Source organism: Perognathus longimembris, chromosome 23 (genome assembly GCF_023159225.1).
Source record: "Perognathus longimembris pacificus isolate PPM17 chromosome 23, ASM2315922v1, whole genome shotgun sequence".
In the NCBI taxonomy this organism is placed as follows: Eukaryota; Metazoa; Chordata; class Mammalia; order Rodentia; family Heteromyidae; genus Perognathus; species Perognathus longimembris.
Genome location: NC_063183.1, coordinates 677430 through 701832, shown reverse-complemented (window position 1 = coordinate 701832; position 24403 = coordinate 677430). Strand labels below are relative to the sequence as shown.

Genomic DNA, 24403 nt, shown 5'->3' with positions numbered 1-24403 from the left:
CAAGTGGCAGAGTGCTAGCCTTGAGCAAAAAGAAGCCAGGGACAGTGCTCAGGCCCTGAGTCCAAGGCCAGGACTGGCAAAAAAAAAAAAAAAAAAGACAAAATACAGCCAAAGATGGGATAGATACCTCACAAATAACCCCTGTGTGCATGGGGCAGCCTGAGGAGGAAGGGCTCCTCCCAAGAAAGCAGGGCTATTGGGAGGATGGTGGGAGAACTGGCTCAGCACAGAAAACAAATACAAGGGGTTGGAGGCATGGTTTGGGTGGTAGAGCACCTGCCCATAAGTGAAAGGGTCATATCTAGTAGTGGGGATTCAGCTTGGCTTTGAGGGGGAGAGGGCGGTCCTGAGATGCTGCCTTCCCTCCCACCCTGGGGCAGTGTGGAAGGTAGCCACTCCCACCTTCTGGCTTCAACTGGAAAAGAAGCAAAGCAGCCCCCGCCTCTCGGCTCAGCCACATGTGTAATGGTGGAGACCCCAGAGACCTGGTCCTTGGGGGGCTGTGGTCTCCGCCCATAGAGGAAGTCCCGTGACATCATCGTGATGGACAGTCCATTAGCCAATCGTTAATAGCCCCTCTCCTTCGTGTGCCTCTGGGTGTATAACTGTTAGCCCCTCCCTTGAATAAACCAGAACATCCTTTGAGAGTTCTCCGGGACACCCACGTGCCTGTGTCTTCCTTGGCGCCCGTGTCTTCCTTGGCGGGTATGGGGCGTCTCCCGACCATGTGCCAACTGAGGCTACCCATGGCGTCCGCTCCCGCAGTTGATTCCCTACTGGCCAGGGGGATGTGAGAGAGCGGCAGAGGACCACACACGGAAGAGGCAGAGAAGCCCAGGACCCCCACGTGGATGGGGGTAGAGCGAAGCCCGGCATCTAGAGTTCCAATCTAGTCTTCAACAACAAACAACAATAAGGGGCTGGGAATATGGCCTAGTGGCAAGAGTGCTTGCCTCCTACACATGAAGCTCTTGGTTCAATTCCCCAGCACCACATATATGGAAAATGGCCAGAAGGGGCGCTGTAGCTCAGGTGGCAGAGTGCTAGCCTTGAGCAGGAAGAAGCCAGGGATGGTGCTCCGGCCCTGAGTCCAAGGCCCAGGACTGGCCCAAAAAAAAAAAAAAAAAACCAATAATAATAAAGCAAGACTCACATCACTTACATTAAAGATGTGTGTGGTGAAGGACTGACCCCCCCCCACCCTATTGCCCCAGGCACATACAGGCACCAGATAAAACCTCAGGTATATGGGAACCTATCTTGATAAGCAGGCAGGGCAATTCACCTAGGCCCAGCTGTAAACCGTCCTTTGTGGGCCCAAGTGAAAAGTCATCAACTTCCTAGACCTAATGGCATTTTCAATAACCTCTGCCTCCTTGCTCAGACTCCTTATAAGCCTGGTTCCAAATTTACCCCCTAGCACCACCTCCAAACCCCTGGGAAGGTCTGTGCTCCTCACCGTTCCTCATAAACAGTCCTCACCTGTTGATGATCAAGTCTGACCTATTCCTTTTTCATTCTCCTCCATTTTTCTAACATGTGGTACATGAAACCGGGGTTGTTGTCTTTTTTTTTTTTTCTGTTTATGTGGTACTGAGGAATTGAACTCAGGGTTTCACGCATGCTAGGCAAGCACTCTACTAGTACTAAGCCACAGTCCCAGCACTGGGGTGTTGTTGTTTTTTTTAATAGAAAATAAAGCCAGGTGCCAATGGCTCATACCTGTAATCATAGTGACTCAGGGGACTGAGATATGAGGATCGTGGTTTGAAGCTAGCCTTGGCAGGAAAGCCCATGAGACTCTTATCTCCAATTAACTATCAAAGAGCTGGAGGTGACATGGTGGCTCAAATGGTTGAACAAAAGAAGCTCAAGCACAGAGCCTAGGCCCTGAGTTCAAACCCTAAGACACACACACACACACACACACACACACACACACACACACACACACACACACACAAAATCACAAAACCCCAAACAGAAGCTGGCTGCCAAAGTTACCACCAGAATAAAAGGTTTTATTGATGGTTCAGCGGGCAGCAAAAAGCTCAGAACTGCAAATCTACAAGGAAAATAGCAAACCAACAGAAAGCCAAGGTAACTCAAGGTAACTCATGGAAAGCCTCAAAGCTGCAGGGTTACAGACAGGAAACCATCCTATGTAAAGAACTCAAGAGAGGGAATCGATACTCTAAAGAGATGGAGAGGGCTGGGGATATAGCCTAGTGGCAAGAGTGCCTGCCTCGGATACACGAGGCCCTAGGTTCGATTCCCCAGCACCACATATACAGAAAACGGCCAGAAGCGGCGCTGTGGCTCAAGTGGCAGAGTGCTAGCCTTGAGCGGGAAGAAGCCAGGGACAGTGCTCAGGCCCTGAGTCCAAGGCCCAGGACTGGCCAAAAAAAAAGAGATGGAGAAGCTGGGAATGTGGCTTAGTGGTAAAGTGCTTGCCTAGCATTTAGGAAGCCCTGGGTTTGATTCCTCAGCACCTCATAAACAGAAACATCCAAAAGGGTGCTATGGCTCAAGAGGTAGAGTGCTAGCCTTGAGCAAAGAGAAGCCAGGGACAGTGCTCAGGCCCTGAGTTCAAGCCCCAGGACTGGCAAAAAAAAAAAAAAAAGGAAAGAAAAGAAATGGTGGAACAATGAGCAGCAGTCCCAGCCCTCAAGACACAGAAGCAGGAAGAGTTCAAGGCCAGCTTGAGCTACCTGTGGAGACACTGTTGAAAGAAAGAAAAAGGAGGGAGGGAGGGAGGGAGGGAGGGAGGGAGGGAGGGAGGGAGGGAGGGAGGGAGGGAGGGGGAGGGAGGGAGGGAGGGAGTTGTAGCTTAAGTGGTAGAACACCAGCCAAGAGCACAAAAGCCAGGGAAGAGCACAAGGCCTTTAATTCAAACCCCAGTTCTGGCATGCATGCATGCACGTATGCACATACACGGTGAGCTGCTGGGATGTGTATAAAGCTGGCAAACAGCCCCAGGGTCCCCAGCTGCCACCCGCAGGTGATCTTCCTTGTTGGTTTCCAGATCCCCTGGCTTCCTATGGCCCCCCACCCCTGTGGCTGCCAGCCCAGCAGGCCACAGATGGCCTTTTCACTGTCTGAGGAACCAAAACAACCTGAGATCCTTCATTGCTCACACATACCCACCTTTATTCTTTGGTTTTTCACATGAGTAGATCTGCTGCTTGCAAGGCTGCCTGCAGACATGCTGAGAACTTGGATAAACATTGATTCTGCCTCCTTGCTAATCCAATTATGCCCCGGTCCTTGGGCAGCAGGGGCAGCACTTAGCTGGCTCTGATCTCTCTAAATGCCACCTCCCACCCCAGTGGAGAGACGGGGAGGCCTGCAGGCCAGGGGTCAACGTTAAAGGGGCCTCTTTCCCTCAGCAGTGGCAGTTAGTTCCCATGACTATGGTGTCCCCAGGCTGGGTCATCTGTCCACTTCAGGGGTGCTGCTGGTCTGGTATACCCCCCTACCTTCTCCTGTCCTCTAGGGCCCCAGGGCAGGGGCTGTGGACCAGGGGGACATGCCTGGACTAACAGGAAGAGCAAGATAGAGCACCTGGATCCCAGGTGCCCTACTCACAGCTCCCCTGCTACCACTGAGGCAGGGAAGTCTCTGAGCCCTGGGTCCCAACCTTGGGAGCTGGGAAGCAGTGGGGACCCTAGAATCCAGGAGAGGCTGTGGGGCATCACAGACATGAAAGGCAGATGGAGGGGACAGCCTGGGGCTCTCCACGCTTTCCCTCCCCATGTGCCCTACTCCACACACATGGCTTGCATACACCCTTGTGGGGCTGCACGGGGCATTCTCATTTGTGCCCAGGTACCGGGCCATGCCCACCTACATGGCATGGCCCCCTCCAAGGCCTCCTGACCACCTTGGTGCACCCCACATGAAGTGGTCAGTATTCCAAGAAGCTTGTCCTGCTCGCCCACTCTGCACCCTGGCCCTGTGCCCCAGCCCTGCACCCCAGCCCTTCTGCCAGTACTGCCTGGTGCTCTGAGTTGTCTGGCCCCTGAGTGTCTGAGGGAGATGGAAAAGACTCCACATGTGGGGGACAGCAGTCCCAGGAGGAACCAGCTGTGTCCTCTTCCAGCTCCTGCAGTAGAAGAGGCCCAGGCCCACCACACTTTCCACAGCGTCCAAGGAATGGCATCCAGGCAGGACACCAGCTATGGAGAACCTCCACCAGAAACACACATCCCCATCAAGACTGTGGGACAATGCACATCCCAGGCTCTGTACACCATTGCCCCTAAATGGCACCCAGCCTGGGGGCAGCCCGGAAGTCAAGGCCAGCACCCCGCAGCGCAGCCTGGGTGGCAGACTGGAGGCCAGGGCTAGCTCCCTGCAGCCCATGTGCAAGCGACCAGCCTGCTCATTATCGGCTAATTGTGGCCTGTGCCAGGCCCCCCGGGGCTGTTGCCGAGCCTCCACCTGTTGACAAGATGTGGGAGCCCCAGAGGGAAGATGTAGTGTTGATTATGCCACTAATGATGCGCTCATTGCTGGCACTAATTCCTTCAACAAGTACAACATGTCCGCAGGCCACCACTGTGGGCTGAGTCCATCCCGCTGCACGAGGGCATGCTGGCACACATGGGTACACGCACGAACAGGCCGGCGGCCACACCATTGCCTTGGCAGGTGCACACACAGGCTGGTAGCCATGCCGTTGCACGGGCACACTCACAATTTAAACCACAGCAGCTGCCTTCATGAATACACCAACGAAACAGCCAGGTATTATGATATATGCCTGGAATCCTGGCACGCAAGTCAGAAATTCTGTGCCAGCCTGGGCCATACAGCAAAACACTATTTCAAAAATAACAAGAATAATAAGGTAACACAATTGAGCAGGCTCACAAAACACACAGAAAAAGCAGTGGGCAAAGACAGCTTCACCTTCAGCTCGGCATGAGGCTGCCCAGGGCAGTGCACCACAAAGGCACTGACTGGGACCATGCCACAGCCACACAGTGACCACTTCACTGCTGCTGCCCCCACAGGCCCATCTGGCAGCCATGATGGTCTCAAGGGTGACCTCGGCACAGGGCCACTACCCTGACAAAATCCCGCCTGCTATGGCTCTTGGGCGGATGCCCAGTGGCCTCCCTCTACACCCCACCTGGTTCTCACCACCATGGGCCCACCCCACGCCTCCTGTGCACCCACCTTCTCTGGCATCTGCCCTCCAGGCCCATGGAAATCTGGGGTGGGGGCCAAGTAGCCAAGGTGAGCATCACTCAGAAGCCAAGTGTGGCCTTCCCCAGACAGAGGGTCTCCAGCCAGTGCCACTCACAGACTCAAGAAGAGATGGTCTTGGCCCAGGGTATTCTGGTGGGAGAGGTGGGCTGGAGCTATACTGCCACAAGCTCAGCATGGGTAGAGACACCTGCAGGGGAGAGGCAGGACAGAGCCCCCCACACCTGTGCAGGGGAGAGACAGGACAACCCCCCAGCCTGTGCAGGGAAGAGGCAGGACAGAGCCCCCTACCACACCTGTGCAGGGGAGAGGCAGGGCAGAGCCCCCCACACCTGTGCAGGCAAGAGGCAGGACAGAGCCCTCCACCACACCTGTGCAGGGGAGAGGCAGGACAACCCCCAGTCTGTGCAAGGGAGAGGCAGGACAGAGCCCCCACCACATTTGTGTAGGGGAGAGGCAGGGCAGAGCCCCCCACACCTGTGCAGGCAAGAGACAGAACACCACCACAAGCCTGTGTAGGGGAGGGGCAGGGCAGAGCCCCCCACACCTGTGCAGGCAAGAGACAGAACAACCCCCCCCCCCAGCCTGTGCAGGGGAGAGGCGGAACAGAGCCCCCTACACCTATGCAGGGGAAAGACAGAACAATCCCCCCCCCCCAGCCTGTGCAGGAGAGAGGTGGGACAGAGGCCCCCAGTCTGTGCAGGGGTGCACCTTGGGCACACTCAAACCTCAGATTTCTGGTCTCCGAACTGTGCGGATCAATTTCTGTGGTTCTACAAACCCAGACGAGACCCCTTGTTACAGAAGCCTCGGAATAGTGCCTGTGAGGCTGTGGCCAGCATGGGGAAGGGGCGGTGGCGGGTACCAGGGTGCTGGTTCTTCCACCCAACAGCAGGGTGGGGGCTATGGGCACAAAGAAAGGAGGTGCACAGGGGGTGCACGGAGGCCACAGAGCACGCCCAAGGTCAGCGAGCACAGCGCAGCATCCCCAGCTAGCCTCCAGTTCGCCCTCCCCTCCCTGATGTGTGCAAGTGCAGTGTGATCTTTCCAGAGACAAGCCTAGGGACACACACACGGGAAGCGTGAGGTAAATACACACTAATGATGATGATGAAACAATTTGCAAATAGAAGCCAGGGGACCTGAGGCAAGGGGTTGGCACGGGAGCAAAGCCTGCAGGGAAATGAGTTAATGAAAGACCCTCGAGGGGTCTGGGCCCAGAGCAGCAGAGAACTTGCTCTTGGTGTGTGTGGGGATTGGGGGGAAGTTAGGGTGTCAGAATTTTCTGACCTGGCTCAGAGTCATTGCCCAGAAGGCAGGAGGTCCTGGGTTCAACTCAGCAACACGTGCATGTATGCACACACATGCACACACCACACATACATACACACATATCACAAATACAACCACACATATATACCCCATACACATACAGACAGACACCACACATACATACACACCACACACATACATACACACAAACTACACATACACATACATACACACAAACTACACACATCACACCACACACATACACACACATAACCACACATATGCACCACACATACCACACACCACACTATACACACACACAGAGTCCTTTGGGGATGAAAGGTCAGGAGCCTGGGCATCTAGCACTCACCGAGAACAGAGGGTAAGCTGCAGGTTTCTAGTTCCACTCTCCTTGGTTGCTTTCTTGGAGGTACACATACTCACACCACCTATCTGTTAACCTGCATCACTATGTGGTTTTTTGGGGTGTACAGCTTCTCCATTTTATTGGTCCCAGTACTAAGGTGTGAACTCAGGCCTCTCATTCTCAGCAGGCACTCTACCACTTGAGCCACAGCTCCATTACTGGCTTTTTGTTGGTTAATTGGAAATAAGTCTTGGGGATCTTCTGCCCAGGCTGGTTTTGAACTGCAATCCTCAAGATTGCAGCCTCCTGAGTAGCTTGGATTACAGGAGTGAGCCACCAAGGCCCAGCCTTGAGTTTTTGCCTGGATGAGCCTTGCACCTCTCTCCTCCTACCCATACCTTTAATGCAACTGGGATTACACATGTGACTACCATACCCAGCTTGCTCTCTGAGCTGCAGTCTCTCTGACTTTTGGCCCAGGCTGACTTTGAACTGAGATCCTCTGGTCTCCAACCTCCAAGTAGCTGGGATTATAAATTAAAATGCTACTACACTTCACTGTGTCATTTTACTAATAATGAGTGTTCAAATTTCAGGCACCATATCTCAGCCACTGCTCAGGTGCCACCAAGGTAAGGTATGCCGGGCCTAGCTTGCTTGCTGCTGGAGCTTCAGTAACAGACCTGTGGGGCATGGCAGGGCTGGGGAAGTAAACCAGGCAAGAGGAGGCAGGAGGTCGAGAGGAGGTAAGCTGGTAGGGGAAAGGGCCAGCCCCAGGGAGAGGGGAGGGGAGTGTTGCAACCTGGAGAGTGAGAAAATCCACCAAGGCACAGTTAAAGGTGACAAATAAGTTTTATTAGTCCGTCTGCAACTGCCTTGCCCCGGGCTACCCCAGAACTAGGAGCAGATGCAGCCTCCAAGGGGGTGAGTTTCTTTCCTTTCTTCCTTTCCATAGGCCTCTCTGCAAGCTTCTTGTGCTCCACAGGCCTCTGTTCTCCATAGGTCTCTCCGCTCCTCCGGCCTCGGCCCCGCAGACCTCTACTCTCTGCAGGCCCAGAGCTCGCGGCTCCAGCCTCCGTTCTCTGCAGGCCCAGACTCTGGCCTCTTCCTCACTACCACCTGTCCAGGGCTCCGGCCTTTCCGCGCCCTGCTGGTCCAGACTCGGGCCTCTCCTGTCTTAGGGCCTGGCGGCTCGGGCCTCTCCGCTACGCAGGCCTGACTTTGAGCCTTTCCACACCACAGGCCCCAGGCTCAGGACTCTCCTGTCCGAAGGCCTGGGCTCCCCTCAGGCCAGAGGGGAACTAGGGCACTGCTCAGCTCCACGAGGCACCTCTTGGCACCTTGCTCTCTTCGAGTCTCCCCCTTCTTTTCCGAAGTTCCCCCTCTTACTGCTCCCGCCTGCCTGTAGTCAGGGGGTGGCAGTTCCGGTCCCCTCAAAGTGGGGCAGTATCCCCTTTTATGCTCAGCAGTGGGGCGTGGCAACAACGCCACCGTGGGGCGGGACTTCCCACCCCCTCAGATTATTACAGGGAGCACAGCCCAGGTGACCAGGCACTGGACCTGAGACAAAGTGGATAACCAAAGCCAGGCCAGGCCTACAGATGAGCCAGAATCCACACCGACAGGTCTCTGGAAGGTCTCGACAAACTCTGGTCTTTAAACCTGTACTTGGCCAGGTACATGCCTGTAGTGCCACCTCAGCAGGAGGTGGAGGAACAGGGATCGTAACTTGGAGGCCAGCACAGGGAAAGTTTGGGAGACCTTATCACAAAGACAAAACCGAAAAAGAATGGGGGCCTAGCAGAAGTGGTAAAGCACTGGCCTAGCACGTATGAGGCCCTGGGTTCAATGCCAAGTTACACACATACACAAACACACACACGTGTGCACCTGACGCGGTTCAGCAATTCGGTTGCTCTCCCCCCCCCCTCCCCCGCGGCGACAGCGGCCGAGCCCGGGAGGCCTGGGTGGGCTGCCAGCATCAGCTGAACCACCAGGCCCAGGAATCTGCCACACCTGTAACTTGCCTCCTCTGCCTCCACCTACCTCACTGGGCCAGGGCGTCGGTCCCACTGGGCCCTAGCCGCCCCAGGATCCGGGGCTGCACCGGCAGTGCCGCAAAGGCTCCGGGTGGACCCTCCGGCCACACCGGGCCCCGGGAAGCCTTGGATTGAGTGGGTGACCAAAGTGAGGCTTCCTCCGCTGCCTGATGACTCCGAGGGCCCCTGACCCTGATGCTGGCTCGTGTTTCGTCTGTGCTGTTTGCTCCTCGCGAAGTCCAGGAAAGGAGAGGGAAAACTGATGCCTGAGGCCTTGGGATCCCGAACACTCGCGGGTGCCTGCGCAAGAGCCGCGGTGCCCCGGGCTGCCAGCGGAGGGCGCGCACTCCTGCCTCCCGGCCGCGGGACTAAACGCGCATGTGCTGAGCAGGGCGCCTGAGCCGTCGTGCCCTGGCCCGCCAGCAGAGGGCGCGCGCTCCCGCCTCCAGGCCGCGGGCAGCTTTCCGACAGTGGTCCGCTTTCCGGCAGTGTGGCGGAAGAGTCCCGTCGTTTAGCGCCATTTGGCGACAGCTGCGCCGGGCGGCGGTGCGGCCGACATGGCGTCGCCCTTCAGCGGGGCGCTGCAGCTGACAGACCTAGATGACTTCATCGGGCCGTCTCAGGTGGGCCGGCCGGGGCAGCCGCGCGGAGTCGGGCAGCAAGGGCAACCTCTCCCGCTCTTTCCTTCTTCCAGAAGGAGATCCGCCCTGGCCCGGGGCTTCAGGCAGTCCAGCGTCCTTCCTCCTTCCTGGGGAACTGAGCCCGGGCGCTGTGCCCTAAGGTGCCCGGCAGGGCCCCGGGAGCCGTGGAGGGCTTGGGGTTCACAGACAGGCCCCCGGGCCTCCCAGGGGCACGGGCACCGGAGCTACATCTGCTCATCTGCACGGACAGGGACTCGCAGGGACAAGTGGGATGGCGTCCTGGGAACACAACGGTAGCTGAGCCCCCTGGAGGGACACCGAACTGGCCCCTACGCGAGACTGGGCCACCTCTCTAGTCTCAGCCCGGCCTGCCTAAGACTGTCTGTACCCAGAGCCACAAATCCCATGGCCAGTGAGAGAAGGCATGGTCGGCAGTGCAGGGACTGTGACCTGGCCATCACTCCCCAGAGCTTGCTGTCAGCTGCAGGAGACACTGGCCACCATGGTTCTCAGAGTGATGAGAAGGGAGAATCTACAGAAAGAGAAGGACACAAACTTCCACCTGTGGAGGTGGGGACCTCCATGATTCCAAGGAGGCCATTCATGCCAAGCACTTGTCACCATCAACACCCTGGACAAAGGGTGGGTGACGGTGCTGCTGTCTGCACTTAAGATGAAGGCCAGAGTGGGCAGTATTTTAGCAGACAGGCAGTTTGTAGACTGGCCTTCAAGCTGACCAGGACATCAGTGAGTGACCATGGCTGGTGCCAAGCAGAGGTAGCAGCCATAGCCTAGTGGCTTCAGTGGCAGGAGGATGGTAGTCCTGTCTTCATCCTGGAGTGTGGAACTTGGGCTACAGCCTCATGCTATTTGGTCAGAAAGCAGTATACTTGAAGCCCAGCTTCCTCCCCTCACAGGCCCTGGCCTGGGGTCTCTTCCTGGTATAGGACTGCATCAAGCCGGTGAAGGTAGATAAGAAGCCAGGAAGTGGCGTGGCCAAGATCCACATAGAAGATGACGGAAGTTACTTCCAAGTGAATCCTGTAAGCTGGGAGGACCTGAAACACTTCCACTACCTCATTTTCTGACAAGTGTGGTAACCTTGAGACTTCTTAAGCCTCACCCTACCAGTCCCTTCTCACTGGTATCATTCACTAACCATGGGTGGGGGGTGGGGTAGGGCACCCAGGCTGAGCAGAGGCCTGCCTGCCTCAGTCCTAGATGTTATATTCTGGCCCATGAACACCTACTTCTTCTCTAATTAAGTAATTGTAAGATCTAGATGTGACAGTGTTAAAACTCATCCCAACTGTCTTCTGCTTGGAAGACACTGAGATCCTGTGATCTCCTATGCTGGGAAATGCCAGCCTAGCACCAGGAGCCTGGCCTGGGAATCCTCTGACAGGGAGGAAGTGAGAAGCTCAGGGTGTAGGATCTGCAGGATAAAGAGCAAATCAAGCCATCTCAGGGAGACTTGATGGTTTTCATTCTACTTTTGTGCCAGTTCTGGGGCCTGAACTTCTGGCTGTTTTTTATATAGGTGGTGCTGGGGAATCGAACCCAGGGCTTCATGTATATGAGTCAAGCACTCTTGCCACTAGGCACTAGGCCATATTCCCAGCCCCTCCCCGCCAGGACCTTTGATGAACAAGTCTAGTGTTTCTGCAATGACAATATGAACCATCCCTGTTCACATGATTCAGATATGCTAATGAATGTTACATCGATATGAACATCTAGGATGTATATTTAACATTTACATAATATGAAATTTTAAAAAATTGAGTAGGGGCTGGAGACATGGCTCAATTGTGATAAGCACCTGCCTAGCAAGTACAAGGCCCTGAATTTGAACTCTCTTACTGTCCCCCCCCCCCGGAAAAAAAATTGAGTAGCTAGGCTAGGGACTTAGCTCAGTGATAATAATATAGCATGCCTAGCACACGTGAGGTCCTGAGTATGATCCCTAGCACCACAGAAACAGAAATGGAAATGAAGTGGCACACAGCCAGATAGCCCCCACGCTGTCTGTTTATAAAGGTCTTGCTGAAGCCAAGCCCTTGGGCTCAAGCCCTGCACAGGACTTTCCACTCCAGACTCTGCCCCTCTGCAGGACGGGGGAACCCAGAAGCTAGAGAAAGCCAAGGTCTCACTCAATGACTGCCTGGCGTGCAGTGGCTGTGTCACCTCAGCAGAGACAGTCCTCATCACCCAGCAGAGCCACGAGGAGCTGTGGAAAGTTCTAGATGCTAATAAGGTAAGTAGTGGAGATTGCCCCCGCAGCTACCTCGACCCAGGCCACCCACCCTGTTCGAGGTGACTCCTGGGCCTCCAAGGAGGCTAAGCACCAAGGTGCTAAGCGGCTTCACTGTCCGCCTTCTCCACCCTTAGCACTGGACCCTCCACTTCGGGTTCTGAGTGTACCTCGATGTGACAGACTAATGGAGTTCTGTCTACAGCTGGTAGTACCAAGCCATGGCAGGATGGCCACTGGGAACCTGCACCTGAGTTTGCAGAGCCAGTGGCCTTGGTCCCTTGCTTTGCAGACAGCAGCGCCTAGTCAGCAGCAGCTGGTGGTGGTATCCATCTCGCCTCAGTCTACCGCGTCCCTGGCTGTGAGGTTTCAGCTGAATCCCACAGACACTGCCAGGAAATTAACTTCATTCTTTAAAAAAATAGGTAGGCACAGAATGCTGAGTGTGTCACAGCTACAGAACAAAAGGGCATTGGGTTCCGGGCCTCTTCCTCCCACTGTCACCCATCACTCACTTTGAACGAGACAGCAGAAATGCGCTCCAAGTCTAATGTCAGCCTAAGTTTCACTTGGATGGTTATGGGTAGGGCCTTTGAGAAGCCATCTGAATTCTGATTTTGTATTTTTCCTCACCTAGGATTCTCCTTCCATTTTTTTTTGGGGGGGGGAGGGGTTGGCTTTATTTTTTATAGTGGAGTTTGAACTCAGGACCTCATGCTTGCTAGACAGGCACTCTGCCATGTGAGCCATGCCCTCCCCACCACAGACCTCATCTCCTGTTTTGAAGGCAGTTGTGATGAACTCTGGCTTAGGTCAGCGTTGGTTGGCCTCTGTGACGGGTGCTGGGCTGCATGAGGGTGTGGGGTTCTGAGAGGCGACTCCTGCTAAATGGGTTCCAGTTCAGAGCAACAGGCAGCCTGCCCTAATAAAAAGGAGCTGGTATGGCGTTCACAGCCCGACCACAGAACACTTGCACCAGGGGACGGCTGCAGTCCTCAGCATCCCAGGGGACCCAGCTTGATTCTGATGGTGACAGTGAGCATTACTATGGTACACAAGTTTTGGTACTGGGGACAGGGACTCCTCTCCGCATAGCCTGTGGGAGCAGTAACTGATGGGTGAGATGGTGGGCACAAGTGCAAGGTGTCTCATAGTGACAGGGTCAGGTGGGTGGGCTCAGGTTTTTGCCTGTGGGGCTTTGGGAACCTGGAGGTAGCTGTGTAAGGTAGGCACTGCCCATACCATGAAGGGGCTGTGGGAAAGAAACATCTTCACAAGGGTGCTGGGGAGCCATGTGGGGTGAGTGCTGGAAAGTGGGGTCACCTGGCCATTTGAGAGGCTCATGCTGTGCCAGGCAGCACAATATCTTCTGGGAACTGCTGGGAACAGAACCTGAGTCCCACTCTGACTGGCATGCTCCTGTGGGAACAGTGTGTCCCATGGTAGCTGGCTTGGGCCCAGTCCTCTGCGCTACTGGCTCCTGCCATGGCCAGGCCTAAAGCCCTTCTCTTTCCACTGCCTTCCAGGGGTGCACTATGTATTCGACACCGCCTTCTCCAGGAACTTCAGCCTCCTGGAGAGCCAGAGAGAGTTTGTGCGGCGATTCCGAGGCCAGGCTGACTCCAAAGAGGCCTTGCCTGTGCTAGCTTCCGCCTGCCCAGGTGTGCTCCGGGCTGTGTGGTGGGTGGGAGTGGAGTTCAAGAAAAGTTCACGTGGGAAGCAGGAACTGGAGAGGCGGAGGTGCCTGGGGGTCGCCCACAGTCACCCAGTCCTGCTGGTGCTGCCTGGGTGCTGCATGCCTGGTGACAGTGGTGACACAGAAGAATGTTCTTTGGTGCCACAGTACTTTCTCTCATGAGCTGGTCCACCCCCAGAATGTCATGTCACTCCAAACTGCGTAAGAGCCACCCCCAGCTTCCCTGTGTCCCCAACACCTATTTGTTCCTCTGGCTCAGGCTGGATCTGCTATGCTGAGAAGACCCACGGCAGCTTCGTCCTGCCCTACCTCAGCACGGTGCGGTCCCCACAGCAGGTCATGGGCTCCCTGGTCAAGGACTTCTTCACCCAGCAACAGGTAGCAGCATGGGACTGGAGCTGGGGTGGCCGGGCCAGTGCTCCCTGGGGCCCTTGTCTTGGCCATGGTGCCCTCCAGAGGCTCAGCTTCCCAGAGAGCTCCATGGCACGGCTGTGGACAGTCTTGGGTCCTCTTTAACTTCTGTTTAGCCAGTGTTGCCTAGTGTCAGCAGGGGCCAGTTCTGAGATGGAAGTGCTTGTCACTTGCTTAGAGGTGGCAGGAGGCCAAGGCCAGTCCAGTGTCAGGTCCCCCCCACAGGCTTCTGGGTAAATAATACCTAGCTCCACCTGAGGTGCCTCACATGCACAGAACCTTCTGGAAGGTTTGGTCTCACAGCTGACCTCGCTGGTCCTCACCTTGGTCAGCCATGGGTGCTGCCTCCCCTGTCACAGGCAGGCCTTCCAGGCGGAGTCAGTGAGACTCCACTTCCTTGTTCCCGCAGCACCTGACCCCCGACAGGGTCTATCACGTCACAGTGATGCCCTGCTACGACAAAAAACTGGAAGCATCTAGACCCGACTTCCTCAGCCAGCAGTACCAGGCTCGTGATGTGGACTGCGTGCTCACCACAGGTGAGGTCTTTACGCATGTCCACCTACTGCAGGTGCGCTGCTGGGGCCAGCAGACTGGGGGTGACGGTGGTGAGCCTGCTCCATGGATGCCTCCTAGTGTCCCATGGCCCCAGTGGTGTCTCCTTGTTGGCTCCACAGTGAGTCTGGGGAGGGGCAGGCAGGTTTGGGGTTCAAGTCTTCACCCCACTTCTGAATTGAGCGTCCTATGCCTCTCAAACACAGGACAGCACAGTGAACTCAGAAGGCCCGGCCGGGCTTGCCTTCTCACACCCCCAGCAGGGGTGAGGCTGTTCTCCCAGAGTCCCCGAGCCACAAGCTGGGTGGATTGGGTGGATGTGTGGACTGCCCTGGCTGGGGAGGGCTCTGTGCTGAGCTGTGTGCTGTGGTTCTGCTTCAGGGGAAGTCTTCCAGATGCTGGAAGAAGAGGGGGTCTCACTCTCAGAGCTGAAGCCAGCCCCTCTGGATGGCCTGTGAGTCAGTGGAGTCACCTGGAACCTTCACTTTGGCTTCCAGCTGCCTTGGGGTGGGGGGAGCTCCCTGTCCCTGCCTGTCTCTGTATCCTCCAAGCCTGTCTTGGGCTAGAGGAGGGGCTGCATTCAGGATGTCAGCCAAGCCCAGCCTTGTAGCTTCCAGGACCTTGGCAGTATGGGTGGGTATTCTGCCACACCAGGGCCCCGGGGCATGATGGGAGGCAGTTCCGCATCTGTGACTTGCTTCCACATGGAAAAGGAAAGGCTCAGCCAGGTGCCAGTGGCTCAGGAGGCTAAAATCTGAGGCTCGTGGTACAAAGTCAGCAGGTGCACTGATATACCCTTCCCCCAGGACCAGCAGCACGAGTGACGAGCCCACCAGCCACCGGGGCGGGGGGTCTGGAGGGTACCTGGAGCACGTGTTCCGGTACGCAGCCCGGGAGCTCTTCGGGATCCACGTGGATGAGGTTACCTACAGACCCTTGAGGTAAGTGCCATGTGCAGTGCACTGGAGCAGCTCCAAGGACCTGGAGGACCCTGGAGCTCTGGGCATGCGCAGCCTCCTCACAGGCCCACAGCTGCCTACCACAAGCTGTGTGACAACCCCCCACCCCCCCCCCCGAGAGGCCAGGCCGGCCTTCACCCTGCTTCATCTCCATCCTCACGAATGATGGGGTTCCCATCATACCATAAAGGAAACCAAAAGTTGGGTGAGGTTCTGCCAGACTGAACCACGGGAGCAAGCTGCCTAGGAGCAGGACAGAGACCCCAACAGGCCTTCCCAGGGTGTTGGGAAGATGTACCCAAGCCAAACCTGTGCCCCCAGGAACAAGGACTTCCAGGAGGTGGCCCTGGAAAGGGAGGGCCAGGTGCTGCTGCACTTTGCCATTGCCTACGGTTTTCGCAACATCCAGAACCTTGTGCAGAAGCTGAAACGGGGCCGCTGCCCCTACCAGTATGTGGAGGTCATGGCCTGCCCCTCAGGTAACTGCCTGGGCACCAGATAAACAGCTTTCCACTGATGCAGAGTGGGGGTGGGCAGTGTTTGGAGTCCCCACCTGACACTCACTACCCCACCCCTGCTCTGTTCTTCCCCAGGCTGCTTGAATGGTGGGGGCCAGCTCAAGGCCATGGACACACCCAGCAAGCAGCTTCTCCTGCAGGTGGAGAGAAAGTACAGCATGGTCAAGACAAGCACACCAGAGGATATACCTGAAGTCCAGGAGTTGTACCAGCACTGGCTGCAGGGTGAGGGCTCGGAGCTGGCAAGCCGCCTGTTGCACACCCAGTACCATGCGGTGGAGAAGCCTAGTTCAGGCCTCAGCATCCGGTGGTAGGAGCCCACCTAGTAAGGCCTCACATCCTAAACCCCAGGGCCTTCTCCAAAACTCAGAGTGAGCTGCAGGAACGTGCACAGGGATGGCCAGCAAACATAGCCTGTGCATCTAGACTGGCCCTGCTGGGATGGGGCAGCCAAAGAGAGATTCCAGAACCTCCTTCTCTGGCCAGAGCTAAGGCGCAGGGGCACAGACACCCCTATTCCTGGCCGAGGTGACCCACTCCTGGTGAACCTCATTCCTGCTCTCCAGGGCTGAGCTAGTGCAGGTGTATGGCAGGACTGGACTGTTCCACATGGGGCTGACAGGGAGGAGTGCCTAAGGTCCTGGAAACCAGGTGTGTGTTAGGAAAATTCGGGCCTGGGACCTGACTGTAGTCTTACCTACACAGCTGGCCCTCACCAGGCCCACCTCACCTGACCCAGTCTTGTCCTAATAAAGAGATGTTGTTCGGCACTTCTGGAAACACCTATTCCTAGTGTTCGGTACTGAACAAGGCTTTCAGAGCTTTATTCACAGTACAGAGCCCCTGCATGCTGGCTGAATCTGGACATGCAGGCCCAGTTGGACCCGCACTGTGAGCCTCCTAGGCTGTGATCCTCCAAGGTCCTGTGAGCCTCCAAGGCCAGCTGGGCTGAGCAGCCAACCAGGCAGAGCCTGGAAGTCCTGAGGCCAGCCTTGCAGAGAGAGTGTGTTGTCCCCAAGTAATGGAATGGGAGGATCCTGGAGGCAAGGGGTGCCCTTTGGGCTTACTTCTGCTGGGGTGTGCTCAGAAGGCCCCACTGCAGAGCCAGGAGGGCCCTGGCCTGAGGCTGCAGTGGCTCGGAAGCATGCTGGAACTTTGCCCGCTCCCTGCAGAGCACCTCTAGGACCCAGGCCGGGGCTGTCTGGCCTGTGAACTGATGTATGGACTCCTCCCTGTGAGGGAAGGCAGGCTGGGGAATCGCTGGTCTGGCTGGATGCCCATGAGAGTGGGGATAGGCAGGGCAATAGATGACAAGAGGACAGTTAACAAGCCGTGTTTCCTGATGCCAGGGACATTCAGCACAATAACCAGCCCCCAGATACCCTCCTAACTACCCAAATGACTGCCACAGAGGCTCTGAGGACGGCAGGACGCCAGCCCCTGCCAGCCTGCTCTACAGGGAGCCCCAGGACGGTATTCAAGCAGCTTCTGTGCCTCCAAGGATGCCCTAGGGGAGCTGGCACAGGCCCCACCTGTGGGGAGCCTCTGCCCACAGCTGTACTCACTGAACTCTCAGGAAAGGGTTGTACAGGAGCTCCTCGCCCAGGGTGGAAGGCACTGTAGGCATGTCATCCTCATCCCTCTTCTGCAATGATCACAGGCCCATGTCACCACGGGGCGCCTCTGACAGCCCAGCCACATGCAGCGTGACAGGCCACCTGGGAATCCAAAGCTGGGCAGCAAGTCCCAGGCCCAGTCAACTGCAGCCACTGGAGGCAATCATGCCAACCCCTGGGGCTCTGCCCCTAAGCCCCCGAGGTCAGACCAGGACAGTGCCCCCACAACACCCTCCCAGGGAAGGAAGGGATGAGGAATGGCCATACCTGTGCCCAGGACAGCTTGGCTCTCACGTGGTCATTACAGGGCTCCACTTTCTGTGCAAACTCAAGGTTGCTCAGCGTGTGCTCATGGCCACAAAACACCTTCTGCAGAAAGTAGGTGCCCGTGGGCACAGTGACACCTAGATGGGCCTGGCCTGGGTCCACGACACACTACTGTGTGCAGAAGCTCATCACTGAGGACCTGGGCCCCACTCACCGTCTGGGGGGGCAGGTTACCCAAGATATCTGCCAGGCTTTGGTACATTTGTTGAGCAGTGCCCTCCAGGCGCCAGCCACAGCCAGCCACCGACAGTGCATCCCCTGCGGAGAAAGATGGGTCAGAGAAAGTAGGCTGTGTGCACAGGAAGGGGGTGGCAGGTTCCAGCTTGCAGGTACCAGAGAAGAGGGCTGGCGGGTCTGGGCTTTCATCCTCCCACAGGAAGTAGCTCATGTGGCCGGAGGTGTGGCCCGGTGTCAGAAGGCAGCGCATATGTATGGCTCCAAACTGCAGCACAGGGCAAGCCGACTGGTGAGGGAGCAAGCAGCCCAGGCTCCTCCTGGGCCCTCAGCCGCAGGCTCACCAGCAGTTCCTCGCCGTGTGCCAGCCTGCGGGTGAGCGCGCAGATGCGCTCGTCTGCTCCCATCACTGCCAACCCAGGCTGTAGCCGAGCCAGCTCCGCGTTTCCCCGGGCGTGGTCCCTGTGGACCGTGGGAGGCAGGTCACATCTGGGGTGGGGGAGGCAGTGCCCAGGCCGCCCAACCTGGTGGCGCTCACCAGTGGTGGTGTGTGGTCAGCACGGTGGTCAGAGACACCCCCTCCCGGCTCACGATCTCCAGCAGCTGAAAGGATGGAGTCCCGGTGACAGGGAGCTGAATGGGCTGCCCCTCCCGTCCCACGTGTCCAGTATGCCCAGCTTCCGGCAGACCAGCTACGGGGCCTCAGGGGGCGGGGAGGCATCTACTGAGTGCCCACCGAATGCAGAGACGGGCATCAGAAAGCAGACACAAAAAACGACCCTAACGTCCAGCGAACCTCATGGAACCCTAAGCTCCAACGACCAGTGGGACAGGGGCCACGTCTCCCCCACTCCCCGATAAGCGCTGCAGATGGTCCCGGGGAGGAGGGCGGCTGGTGGGCGCCGGCAGCGGCCCTCACCCGCTTGGGCACGGCGGCGTCCACGGCCACGGCTTCCCGTGTGCGCTCCTCGATGACCAGGTACATGTAGTTGTCCTCCAGCACTGGGATGACCTTGACCTTCATGTCGCAGGGCTCGAGCACAGAGCGTCCTCCGAAAGGCGCAAGCCGCCCCCGCCAGCCCCACCCTAGAAGGGCCCGGGGCAGCTCCCGGCCCGCCCGCCTCCCGCTCCTGTCCCGGCCCGGCCCCGCCCCGCCTTCCTCCGGAGGCCCCGCCTGCAGCCCTGCGGACCCCAGCCGGCTTCCCGGCTGCCCCCTTCACTGCACAGGTGCTGAAGCTAGGCTAGGTAGGAGGCCCGGAGGACGGAGGACCAAGGCAGTCACAGGTCCCCGACTCCTGGAGCCTGGACCCCTGGAGCCTGCGCTGAGCCAGCTGCTACCCACGCATCCAGGTGGGAGCCTTCACAGCTGAGACAGCGCGCAGGCGCTGCGTGGAGTGCTGGGTGCGGTGGCGCATGCTCAGAGCCTCAGACCACTCCATGGCTCGCGCCCCCTCCACAAAGGACGCCCAGAGCCCCGCCCCCTCCACACCGGACGCCCAGAGCCCCGCCCACTACACAAGGGATGCCAGCTGCCCTGTCCCAACACACAAGGGAGGTGTAATGCCCAGATTTCAAGGCCCCCAAAGACAGCCATGAGTCCAGAGTCAAAGCCAAACCGCAAGGGTCGTTTATTAGGAGTTCGAACCCGACCCCACACACTCGTTGCCAATGATGCTGAGAGGCCCCAGCACAATTCCGGCAGAGCTTTTATAGACAAGTACAGGGAAGTTGGGGAATACCCCTGGTTACAAGTACATGATTGGTTGAAGTTTGCCCTAGTTTACTGGTCGCCTCAGGATTGGCCTGGGTTTTCCCACCGAACGTATGGCGCCAGACGGCCTGAACCTTGGGGTACAGAATCGGGTGGGCCTCCAGGAGTGGTCACATAGCCACATTCCTGGAGCCAGATGGTTCTTGACTCTTGTGCCCAGATCCGGGCCGGGGTCTGAGAACGGGCACTTAGTCATGTCCAACCTTGAGTGGGCTCCGGGCGCAGACAATTAATCACGTCCCGGGCCAGATGGCCGTTATCTCCAGTGCTCAGATTCGGGTATGTACATTGTTCACAGAGGGGTGTGGGGGGTTCAAGAGTAGCTATAGGGGGCTGGGGATATGGCCTAGTGGCAAGAGTGCCTGCCTCATATACATGAGGCCCTGGGTTCGATTCCCCAGCACCACATATACAGAAAATGGCCAGAAGTGGCGCTGTGGCTCAAGTGGCAGAGTGCTAGCCTTGAGCAAAAAGAAGCCAGGGACAGTGCTCAGGCCCAGAGTCCAAGCCCCAGGACTGGCCAAAAAAAAAAAAAAAGAGTAGCTATAGGAAGACTGCTGGTATTTTTCCACTTCCCCATGGGTTAGCAAGCAAAAAGGTACAGAAGCAAAATAGCTGTTAGGGGCATAATGGTCATAATTTTATCCTCTACGCTCTTCAGAGGCAGCCCTGTTCTCAGGCTGGGTGCAGGAAGATAGGTCAACACAAGGTACACCAAAGGTAGGATGCACAGGCGACTATGAGTGGATTACACGGGGTGCCCGGAAGGCGGATGGCTGTGAGTAGATCCACATGGCACAGAGTGCACAGAAATTGTGAGTGGATCCATATGGAGATCAAGTAGGACATCAATACCAGCAGCTGCAGGTCGGAACTGGGCATTCTCATGCACTCATGCTTTCCTATCAACCTGAATAAACACCCAGGGGGGTGTGGATCTGCATTTCCCCAGGAGCAAATGGCAGCAAGGAGAGAGGGTCTTCACATATGGACACTGCTGAGAGTGCTCCCCATTTCCCCAACCACTTCCCAGCCCTGGGCTGCCTTGCCCTTGTGGGCGGGGTGAGTAGGCTTGAAGACCAACAGAGGCCTTGGCAACCAGGCACCACTGTCAACAGTCACCACCCTGCAGGAGGCAAGGCAACCATGGGCACAGGAAGCATTCCAGCTCCTTGTGGTGTGTAGGGCAGCCCCTGGCCCTAGGAGAGGAGCCCTACCTAGAGCCATGGAAAAAGTGAGTCTCCTCACCACCCTGGCTCCAGCTCCTTCCCTGAGGTCAGGAGAGGTACAGGTCCCTGGATCCTCTCCTGACCAGGGAAGGGCTGCCTCAGCTTAGCAGGGGGGCCTAGAGCCTAGGTCTTGGACCCACCTGGGCACAGGGTACTGTGGCCTCCTCAGGTACCAGGGACTGAGAACGGGATGGTAGGCGATCCTGGGGGTGCCCCAGCATGGGCCGGGAGCCTGCAGGCAGAGCTTTCACCCGCTCTGGAGCTGAGTGAGGAGCAGCGGCTGCAGGTAGGTGGAGAGTCCCAGAGGCTCCCAGCAGGACAGGGAAGCTGGGTCCCAGAGGCAGCACCTCTCACCCTGGCCACCCACAGATCTCCAAAGAGTTCATTGACCTTCAGACCATAATGCACCACCTGCAGGAGCAGCATGAGGCTGAAGTCTTCCAGTTGAGGAGGGAGGTGAGCACACCCTAGCCAAGTGCCATGGGCCTCACATGCATAGGACACGTGTGGGCTTCCACTTGTCCTGTGTATGCTGTGCCTTGTGTGTGCCACTCTATGGGGCCCAGTAGGCAGGTGCCCCTGTTGCTTACAGGTCCTTCAGCTAGAGAGTCGGGTGCTGGAGCTGGAGCTGCATGGAGATTATGCCAGCCACAGAGCAACAGCAGAAGCTGGCCTGGGGCACTGCCAAGTACTGGCACCAGAATTCAGCCACAAAGCTCAGGGACCTGAACCCCGGAAGCACCAGAGACCCCAGGTCACCATGAACACATGGAGGGCTGGGTTAGGGGTGCCAGTGAACACCATGGGGCACAGCAAGGCAGAAACCTGCTCCCTGCTCCTCAATCGTGTCTTTCTGTCCATAATGACACAGCCCAAGGACACCCTGATTCCTGAGCAAGAGCAAGTGAAACTAGGGAGTAACGTGAGCATACAGCCCCCTATCGGGGCTTCCATTCCTGGGGGAGGCTGGGGGTTGGGGTCTGTACAGCCAGCCCTTGTATACCCTGCAGCTGCCGGGGGTCCAGGAACGCCTGCAGGAAGATGGGACGTGGGCGCTGGAGCCTCACAGGGCCCCGCAGCAGGCCCTGGAGAAACGAGTGTGAGTGCCTACCTCACCTGGGACTGGGAGAACCCAGCAGGACAGCATTCAGAGTCTGGAACGGCCATTCTGGGTCCCTCCCCCTGGCCTGACTAAGCCTCACACTGCCAGCAGGGAAGCACTGGGCCGGCAGCTGCTGAGAACCCAAGAAGAAGCCAGGGTAGCCAGGAAGCGACTGGTCACACAAGCTATGGTGAGACCCTGCCTACCGTACACATGCAAGAGATCTGGCTGGTGGGGGGCCCTAAAAATTCAGCAAAGGCTCCTGAATTCCCAGGCACTATCCACCTGCCAGGGCCAGCTCTGTCAGGCTGAGGCTGACAATGCCCGGCTGCAGCTGCGGCTAAAAAGGCTGACGGAAGAGTACGCTGTGCGGCTGCAGCGCTGTGCACAGCAGGCAGTGGTAAGCAACTGTCCTCTGATGGTTGGGCAGATTCTGAACCCTAGGGAGCCCCCAGATTAGCTGTTGGGCACCATTACAAGGAGACTACCCAGCCTGCTGCAGTAGGGGAAGAGGTGGGGCTGAAACAAGCAAGCCTTACCTGCCCAGCCCCACCCCACTTCCCCCAGGAACACGCCTGTGGTTCAGGCCAGGTTTCCCTTCGGACATTCCTGGAAGCTACTCTGGAGGACATCAGAACAGCACACCGCAGCCGTGAGCAACAGCTGGCACAGGCCGCCAGGGCCTATCGCAAGCGCCTGGCAGATTTAAGTCATAGGCATGAGCTGCTGCTGGCCACCTGCAGGTAGGCCCCATCCTGGCTTGGGTACCTCCGGTGGGATAGCCCTACATGACCTGGAGTGTGGCTTAGTGTGCAGCTCCAGGCACCGACAGATCCCAGCAAAGTACTTGAGACCCCAGGGGAGACCCATGCTGCAGAGCTTGGCCACCTGAGGGAAGATAAGGTGAGCAAGCACAGCTGCCCAACACTGCCCTGGGACAGAACTCCAGGGCTCAGCCACAGGGCCTCTGAGCAGCTGGTTGAGGGGGTGCCTATCATGTCTTACAGTGCAACAGCCTTGGAACCTTGCTTCTGTGCCCAGAGAAGGGATCTGGTGAAGGCTCCCAAGGGACGTCACAGCCACTGTGAGTGGGGTGTGGGATGGGGGCGGGAGGCCTGAATGGAAGAACAAGAAAAGCACAGAACACTGAAGCTGCCTGGCATTTGTTTATTACAGTGGCATCCCTACCCTGCCTCGGGGTATTTAGGAGACACGAATAATCAGAATAGTGGAGAGGGCTGGGGATATGGCCTAGTGGCAAGAGTGCTTGCCTCGTATACATGAGGCCCTGGGTTCGATTCCTCAGCACCACACATACAGAAAATGGCCAGAAGTGGCGCTGTGGCTCAAGTGGCAGAGTGCTAGCCTTGAGAAAAAAAGAGGCCAGGGACAGTGCTCAGGCCCTGAGTTCACGGCCTAGGACTGGCCAAAAAAAAAAAAAAAACAAACAAACAGAATAGTGGAGAGGCTACTCTTGTTAAGCAGCTTGTGGGTTCAGAGGAACTTGCTAGAAGAAGTTCCAAACTTGAATGGGTCAGAAAAACCCAGATATGGAGGCTATTTCACCCAAGACGTGTGGGACCACTGAGAGTAAAGTGGGAGCTGATATACTGTGAGCAGGCCAGCCCTTGGCTCTGACCTCCTTCCCACCTGTACAGTTAGCAGGGCTCCTAGGGAAGCACCTCCCAGAGTTCTGGGAAACAAGAACCTACTGAGCCTTGGCGGGACCCCAGCAGGTGACCACTCCTTTGTCTCCATCCCAGGGACCTGGCCACTGTGTCCTGGGCCAAGATCCACCAGAAGCTCCAGGACTTCTCCAGGAACACCCAGGTAGTTGGCAAGGCCTGGCAGGGGACCCATCTCACACCATGGCCTGGCTCATGGCTTACTCTGCTACCAGGCAGAGTTGGAACATCAGCAGGCCCAGCTGCTGGTCCGAGCCACGGTGGCTGAAGAGCAGCTTGCTGAGCTACAGGAGTATGTAGACCAGCATCTAGGCAGGTGGGCCCAGTGTAACCTGAGGATCTTGGCCCAGGGAAGAGGGAAGACAGCCCACAGCCAAGCAGATGACTTTAACCCAGTCTCTCCTGGAAGGTATAGGCAGGAAATCCTGAAGTTGAGGAAGTTGGTGGGTTCCAAGGACCCCTGGAATGTACAGGCCATATCTCCAACCAGGCCCCAGCTTCCAAGGACACGCAGCCGGTAGCCTGTTTTCCAAGAAGCAGCCAGCACTCCCACCCCACCCCATGGAGTTATCC

The 24403-nt window shown here is 57.2% G+C and overlaps 3 protein-coding genes across 13 annotated transcripts; 2 read left to right on the top strand and 1 right to left on the bottom strand.

Annotated features, from left to right (window-relative positions):
* Positions 1–9397: 9397 nt before the first annotated feature.
* Ciao3 (cytosolic iron-sulfur assembly component 3) lies at positions 9398–16696 on the top strand. 2 transcript variants are annotated; one of them, XM_048332462.1, is made up of 11 exons: positions 9398–9515; positions 10481–10576; positions 11647–11790; positions 12080–12212; positions 13314–13448; positions 13743–13861; positions 14304–14433; positions 14831–14903; positions 15256–15390; positions 15730–15887; positions 16002–16696. In XM_048332462.1, exons 1-11 carry the CDS (start codon positions 9450–9452, stop codon positions 16238–16240), a joined length of 1428 nt encoding a protein of 475 aa, XP_048188419.1. In that variant the 5' UTR covers positions 9398–9449; the 3' UTR covers positions 16241–16696. The 2 variants fall into 2 exon arrangements, with proteins under 2 accessions (XP_048188419.1, XP_048188420.1); XM_048332463.1 differs by having other exon boundaries at positions 16067–16264.
* A 25-nt stretch (positions 16697–16721) lies between these two features.
* On the bottom strand, positions 16722–19124 carry Haghl (hydroxyacylglutathione hydrolase like). 10 transcript variants are annotated; one of them, XM_048332466.1, is made up of 8 exons: positions 18963–19124; positions 18582–18646; positions 18388–18505; positions 18203–18311; positions 18024–18127; positions 17810–17911; positions 17492–17571; positions 16722–17195 (listed from the first exon to the last, which is right to left on the bottom strand). In XM_048332466.1, the coding sequence occupies exons 1-8, from the start codon at positions 19065–19067 to the stop codon at positions 16754–16756; spliced, it is 1125 nt and encodes a 374-aa protein (XP_048188423.1). In that variant the 5' UTR covers positions 19068–19124; the 3' UTR covers positions 16722–16753. The 10 variants fall into 10 exon arrangements, 8 of the variants coding, with proteins under 8 accessions (XP_048188423.1, XP_048188422.1, XP_048188424.1 ...); XM_048332465.1 differs by lacking the exon at positions 18963–19124 and adding an exon at positions 18780–18949 and having other exon boundaries at positions 18582–18735; XM_048332467.1 differs by lacking the exon at positions 18963–19124 and adding an exon at positions 18780–18949 and having other exon boundaries at positions 17810–17908; positions 18582–18735.
* Positions 19125–20486: 1362 nt separating this feature from the next.
* On the top strand, positions 20487–24378 carry Ccdc78 (coiled-coil domain containing 78). Its single transcript, XM_048332922.1, has 11 exons — positions 20487–21109; positions 21217–21329; positions 21413–21499; positions 21636–21965; positions 22054–22142; positions 22257–22335; positions 22420–22545; positions 22713–22888; positions 23909–23975; positions 24046–24146; positions 24240–24378. Exons 1-11 carry the CDS (start codon positions 21040–21042, stop codon positions 24349–24351), a joined length of 1350 nt encoding a protein of 449 aa, XP_048188879.1. The 5' UTR covers positions 20487–21039; the 3' UTR covers positions 24352–24378.
* Positions 24379–24403: the final 25 nt, after the last annotated feature.